Raw genomic sequence first — 6870 nt, forward strand, 5'->3', positions numbered from 1 at the left:
GCAGCCTTCTTCCAAATGGCACAAGCACATTGGCGAATATTATAGTCATTTGGGCCAGACTTCCTCAGGCAACGGTCACTGGGAACTCCTCCAGCAACTCTAGGTATGAGTTGATGTAGAGCCGCCACAGCAGCAGGAGCAGATGTCTGGGCCATGTAACCTGGGCCTTTAGAAGGGGCTCGGGCATGACCTCTGTATACCCCTCTCCTCAGTTTGGAGTGTTGTTCACGTGCATAACTTTGTAGCTAGATGTTCATAACGAATTGCTCAGATTGTGTTGTGGATTTCACCTCCTTCCCCCCTCGTCCCCCCCAATGTGTCAATTTGACTAGGTCATGATTCTCAGTATTTTGTAATTATCCTCTATTTGTAATCTGATGGTTTGTGTTATAAATCCTAACCTCGGTGATATTAATGAGGCAGGATTAGTGTCATTGTTAATGAGGCTGGACACAGTCTTCAAGATTAGGCTGTATCTTGAGTCAATCTCTATTGAGGTATAAAGGAAATTAAATAAGCAAGGTGAGATCAAGAAGGACCTACCTCCACCAAGAAAGAAGAGCCAGGAGTGGAGTCTGTCTTTTGGGCCTGGGATCCCTGCCCTGGGAACCTACTAGCCTCAGAGAAGGATTGAGACTGAGACACATGGAGATCTCCATGGGATGACAGAAGGAGCTCAGGGCCTTTCTTCTAAGTTGGGAGCCAAAGAGAGAAACTTTCCCCTAGAACTAACACCCCAAATTTGGATTTCTAGCTTCTAAAACTTTGAGAGACTATGCTTCTATTTGTTTAAGCTATCCAATTGCAGTATTTCTGCCACAGCAGGATTAGATAACATGTAAGACAGATTGCATGGTCACTTAATGCCTCATAACTAAGCATTCTCTCTCTACTACAGCCCGCTACTTCCAGACAAGGAATTTGGTGACTATCAGGATTTGATAGAGACACCATACACAATGTACATGCATGCTATAGATTCTTTGAACATCTTTGGATCTACCAAGTTATAAGGTCCAAGGGGTGTAACAGCTTCCACTACAGCTTGAAACAGGTGTAGAACCTACCTTGCTCTGGGCCCCCCTCAAAGCACACCGCCCTGCAGGTCATTTGGTCTAAGATTCGAAGTAGTGCTTTCACATGTGATACACAGTACCTCCTAAGTCCAAGGAGACCTGGAACTCGAACGTGCACAGATTGTACTGAAGAGCAACAGACCACATCTAGCTTTTGTAATTAGACTCATGTATCACACGTACAGTTCTGTCCATGTAAGCATTGGAAAGCTACTTTGATAGTATGTTACTAGTCCTATGGAGGACTCTTCTTGTGGTTTAACTTAAACTCTGTGAAAAGTTTGATTGATACTATAATTCCTTTTGGTGGAGCCATGCATTTTATAGTCTGTATGAAAGCTTTGTGTGGGTTTCTAAACTTTAATAAGCGTTCACGTTGGTGTTTGTCTGGACAGGTGTGACGCCAGCATAGCCCGACTCTCCGCAGAACACAAGTCAACCTATGAGGGGCTTCAGCACTTGAACAAGGAACAGCAAGCTGCCAAACTCATATTGGAAACAAAAATTAAAGATGCAGAGGGCCAGGTAGGACCTGCTTCAGGCAGCCTTTTAAAAGCAGTTAATTTGTTCTTAGCTAAGGACAGCATGGTGCTGATTATTTGTTTTGGGAGAAACCGGCTGGGGCACTCAGCGTGGGTTTTTGCAGCTCAAAAGCATCTTCTTTCTCTTTTCCTTTTTCCTTCCCTCTGTTTGTAGACAGGCCCTCTCTGTGCCTGGCAACCACACCTCCTTCTACAGAGTCTTTCTTCGCCCCCCTAAAACAATGGCCGTGTTCCAGGGATTCTCATTTGTATCCCCAACACTTATCTCTCGAATGAGATGTGATCAACATTCTTTCCCGTGCCAATTTTTGGTTTAGGAAACTGTATTCCCTGGGACTCATCTTACGTTGGCCCTCAGCACATGGTACAGGTAGGTAGGCCCTTCGTAGGGGACAAAATTAGGTCAAAGCTAAAAGATGCTGTTAGGTGCCATGGAGCTGGTTCTAACCCATATCGGCCCCATGCACAACGCTGCCATGGTTCCTGTGCCTGAACCCATCGTGGCGGCCATGGTGTCCACCCATCTTGTTGAGGGCCTTCCCTCCCTCACTGAGCCTCCACTTTCCCAGGCATGATGTCCTTCTCCAGGGACTGGATATGCCCCAGTATGTACGACAAAGCCTTGCCTTCCTGAGCTCTAAGGAGCACGTTGGTCGTACTTTTTCCAGGACAGTTGGTCCTTTTAGCAACCCATGGTACTTACAATATTCTTCTCCAGGACCACAATTCAAATGTATTGATTCTTCTTTGGTCTTCCTTATTCAGTGTCCAGCTAGAAGGCAGGTTAGCTAATCCACTTTCATATAATCGACTTGACATTTATAGACTACAAAGCAAAACCATTGCAATTTTATAAGTTTGTTTTTAAGCCATTTACAAGTTTCTCTTTGCCATAAAAGAGCCTGTCTGTTTAAAACTTTCCCCACAATATCTACCCAAGTTGCTCTTCTTGATTTAAAGAGAGACTATTCCACTGAAATGGAACCCTGATGGCGTAGTGGTGACGTGACTGCTCACCACGAGGTCAGCAGTTTGAACCCACCAGCTGCTCCTCAGGGGAAAGATGGGGCTTTCTGCCCCCGTAAAGATTTACAGCCTCCCACACCCAAAGGGGCTGTTTTCTCTGTCTTATAGGGTTTATGTGAGCCAGAGTTGACTCGATGGCAATGTGTTTGTTTTAGTTTGTTTGTTTATTCCAGTAAAAGGAGTCCCTGGGTGACATAAGTGCTCACAAACAAACAAACAAACAAACAAACAAACAAACCTGCTTTTTCGAGTCCATTCTGATTCGTAATGACCCGGTAAGGACACAGTAGAACTGCCATTGTGGGTTTCTGAGACTGTACCTCTTTACAGGAGTAGAAAGCCTCATCTTGCTCCCAAGGAGCAGTTAGTAGTTTTTGAACTACTGACCTTGTGGTTAGCAGCACATACCCCACGCCACCACCACCAGGGCTCCATGTGAGTTTCTCTACTACTAGCCCAATGGGTGGTAGTTCAAACCTACCAAGAGATGCCTCAGAAAACAGTTGAGGACCCCTGCTTCCGGAAGGTCACAGCCTATGGAGCAGGCCTACTGCCCACCCAGGAAGCGGTCATGGGTTAGAATCCCCTCAACGGTAACTGACAATGACATTCTAACAAAATCCGGGCGGCTACTGGATGAAAAGGTGTCTTTCTACCTTCATATCGGTATCTTCTACTTCAATCGAGACCTGAAGCCACTTATACGAAGAGCACAGATACTATGAAAAATAAATAAATGAAAGACAAGCCTACTGATTTTTTTCACGAGTAAAGACAGAAAATCAAGGTTAAAAACATGTTGAGCTTCCTGATGGCCAAGCCAAGTAAAATACTTACAGAAATCCACCAGAGGGGACCTATTTATTCTTTGTTTTGGATTTAACCAATACTTGCTCTAGGAGTTGTTAAGTTAGGAATCTTGAACATCCTAATTTTTGCAGAAAATGTAGCCACTTCACAGATGATTGGTTTTTATATTAACTTTTAGTTTAAAGGGAAAAAAGAATACAAAGGAAATAGGTGGGTCATGGACGACAATAGTGGGAAGAATGTAGCCCACAAATTGTATTTTCTGTGATCTGACTCAATATGCAAATAAATCTGGAATTACAATGTACAGATTTTATAAGCAGTTGAAATCCTGTGATCCGTGGCTCGCAGCCACATTAGTGAAAATGACGCTGTCTTATACGAGCTGGCAGAAGTGGTGGAGTGGTTGTGGGGTGAAACTGGGTTCTACTCAGTACTCAATGCGTGATGCATCTGTTCGCAGTGCGACGGGTCTTGATTTGGAAAAGGCACTTGTGAAAGAACATGGTGGTAGGAAGTGGAGGCGAAATCCTAAATGAATTTATGAAGTTACATTGAATCGTCCACGCCACCGATTAGACTATAATTTGGCAGATGTTCTTGGGAATTGCAGCTGACGAGTTTAGATGTGATGTTTACAAGGGAGGTTTCTTTTCCAGATTTCACAGCTTTTGAACAGAGTAGACTTGTCAATATCAGAGCAAAGCACCAAACTGAAGATGTCCCACAGAGACAGTAACCATCAACTTCAGCTTCTGGATACGAAGTAAGTGACACTTTTTTAATTTAAATTTTTGTTGACTGAACATCTTTAGGGGCTTATTCATTCCTGCATTTTTCCCCTCTTGGTTTTTATTTGTTTCACAAAGTAAAAGCAATATTGATGTTAAAAGAAGTTTCCATATAACGTGTCACCACTATTATTATTGTTTTTATGGCTTGGACAACAGTATGTTTCTTAACTCAACACACATGTAAGTGAGCACGGACCAGGTGCAAAGAGCTCTGGCAGGGTTAGGAGTTGGGCCACTAATTGACAAGTTGGCAGTTCAAACCCACAGCTGCTCCACAGGAGAAAAAAAATGAAGCAGTCAGTCTGCATTGTCAAAGATTTCTAGGCCCGGAAACACGGTGGAGCGATTCTACTGTGTCACTGAGAGGTGCACTGAGGGAAGTGACTCCGTGGCAGTGGGTTGGGTTTGATCTTTCCACCTGGGTGCTGAGGCTCTGGGAAGGACTACAGAGTCTGTTCTTAGCATTGTGGGGCGCACAGCACAGGGAGCTAACGAACCTTAGTTACTTAGTGACTCAAATACGTATAGGACCTAGTATTACTAAGGGTGACAAATGCTTTGAAAGAAAGATATCAAGTTGTAATAGACTGAATATTGCTCCCGCAAAGATCTCCATGTCCTAAGCTGCAGAATTTGTGAATATGTTACCTTATGTGGAGACAGGAACGTTACCGTTACCGATAAGATTAACAATCTTAAACCGGGGATATGATTCTAGTTTGTCAGGGTCATCCCTTACAATCACCAGGGGCCTTATAAGCGGTACGTAAAGGGTTGGCGTCAGAGAGGGGACTGTAATGACAGAAATTGAGATTAGAAAGAAGTACTTTGAAGATGGTGGAAGGGGCCATGAGCCAAGGAATGCAGGTAGCCTCAAAAGTCTGGAAAAGGGAAGGAAATGGACTATTTTCTATAGCAGTGGTTCTCAACCTGTGGGTCGGGACCCCTTTGGGGGTCGAACGACGCTTTCACAGGGGTCGCCCGATTCATCACAGTAAAAAAATGACAGTGATGAAGTAGCAACGGAAATCATTTTATGGTTGGGGGGTCGCCACCACATGAGGAACTGTATGAAAGGGTCGCGGCGTTAGGAAGGTTGAGAACCACTGCTCTGGAGCCTCCCAAAGGAACCAGACTTGCCATTACCTTGCCTTCAGCCCAGTGCAAATGATTTTACACTTCTGGCTTCCAGAACTATCAAAACTCAAACTCATGGCCATCGAGTGGCTGCCCGTTCATAGCGACCCTATAAGACAGGCCCCTGTGAGTTTCTGAGACTGTAGCTTTGTGCGGGTGCGGAAAAGCTCATCTTCCTCTGGGGAGCGGCTGGTGGTTTTTAACTGCAGACCTTGCGGATCACAGACTTTGAGGTAATGTCACAGCTGTGATGGAAAACTAGTGCAACGGTGCTCGCTGAGCGAATAACGGCCTGGTGGGGCACCACCCTGAGGAGCATGCTTCAAGCCAGATCTAAGGAATGAGTGGGCTTCCTTCAAGTGAAATAAGTGGGCTTCAGCAAGAGTGGTCGAGCACACATGGGATTGGATAGCTTGTGACGGGAGGAAATGGCCTTCAGGAATCTCAAGCATGGCCGTGCTGGCTGGAACAGAGAGTTAGGGTGAAGTGGCCAGAGAGGAGGCTGGAAAGGAGGCGGGATGGCTTGCACTGCTCTGTAGGCTGCATCCAGGATTGTTTGTGTCCCTCCTCGCAGGATACTAAGCAGATAGGCTATGTTATCGTTAAAATGTCCTCCATTGTCGTTGGAAAACGGGTCACAAGGGACTGCAGTGGAAATCAGTTGGGGGTGCATTTTGTTGCATTAGTCCCAATGGGAGAATTCTTTTAGAGAATTCGCTGTTGTGGTTAGATGCCAGCACGTCCATTTCTCCTCAGACACCAGGGTCCAGCAGGTGAGGTCCTGTGCCAGGCTCACCCTGACTGCTGTGCCATCCACCCCACTGAGGGTCATCCCCTCTTGTGATCCTCTACTTTCCCAAGAATGAGGCCCACGTCTACAGGACAGGGGCGAAGTCCTCTGACCCTCACCTTCATGGATCCTTCTGGTTGTTCATCCTCCATGGCATATTGAATATTCTTTGCCAACACGATAACTCAGACGCCTTCATTCGTATTAGGTCTTCCGTCACCTGCATATGAAGGGATTAAGCCGTTATGGGTTGAGTCAGGCACACCTCAGTACTCAAAGTGACATCTTGGCTCTTGAGTGCTTTAAAAAGTTCTTTTGCAAAAGACTTGTCCAATGAAACATGTATGTGTTTTATCGATCGCTGCTTCTATATGGGTGTAGCCTGTGGACCCAAATCCGTTGACATTTTGGACACTTCCATCTTTTCTCCATTTACCATGATGGTGCTTCTTGGTCCAGTTGAGAGCGTTTTGTTTTCTCTCTGTTGAGGTATACTCCACACTGGACTGCAGTCATTTATCTCCATCAGTACCCACTTCAAATCTTACTTCTTTTCAGTACCCACGGCTGTGTCGTTTGCAAATCGCTGGCTAGGAGTGAGTTTTCCTAAGACCCTGATACCTTGTTAGTCCTCATCCTGATTCTCTTATTATTTGCTCAGTGTGCAGATTAAATAAGCATAGTGAGAGGGTACA

The 6870-nt window shown here is 45.2% G+C and overlaps 1 protein-coding gene across 1 annotated transcript in view; it reads left to right on the plus strand.

The window, feature by feature from the left end:
- FAM81A (family with sequence similarity 81 member A) overlaps positions 1 to 6870 on the plus strand; it is a 59673-nt gene that overhangs the window by 38107 nt on the left and 14696 nt on the right. The window contains exons 4-5 of the mRNA XM_004709461.2: positions 1472 to 1601; positions 4114 to 4220. Of these exons, the coding sequence (XP_004709518.1) occupies positions 1472 to 1601; positions 4114 to 4220 (237 nt within the window). The remainder of the gene's footprint in view (positions 1 to 1471; positions 1602 to 4113; positions 4221 to 6870) is intronic.

This window comes from Echinops telfairi, unplaced genomic scaffold, assembly GCF_000313985.2.
Source record: "Echinops telfairi isolate 266 unplaced genomic scaffold, ASM31398v2 ScPeMD7_8;HRSCAF=38, whole genome shotgun sequence".
NCBI lineage: Eukaryota > Metazoa > Chordata > Mammalia > Afrosoricida > Tenrecidae > Echinops > Echinops telfairi.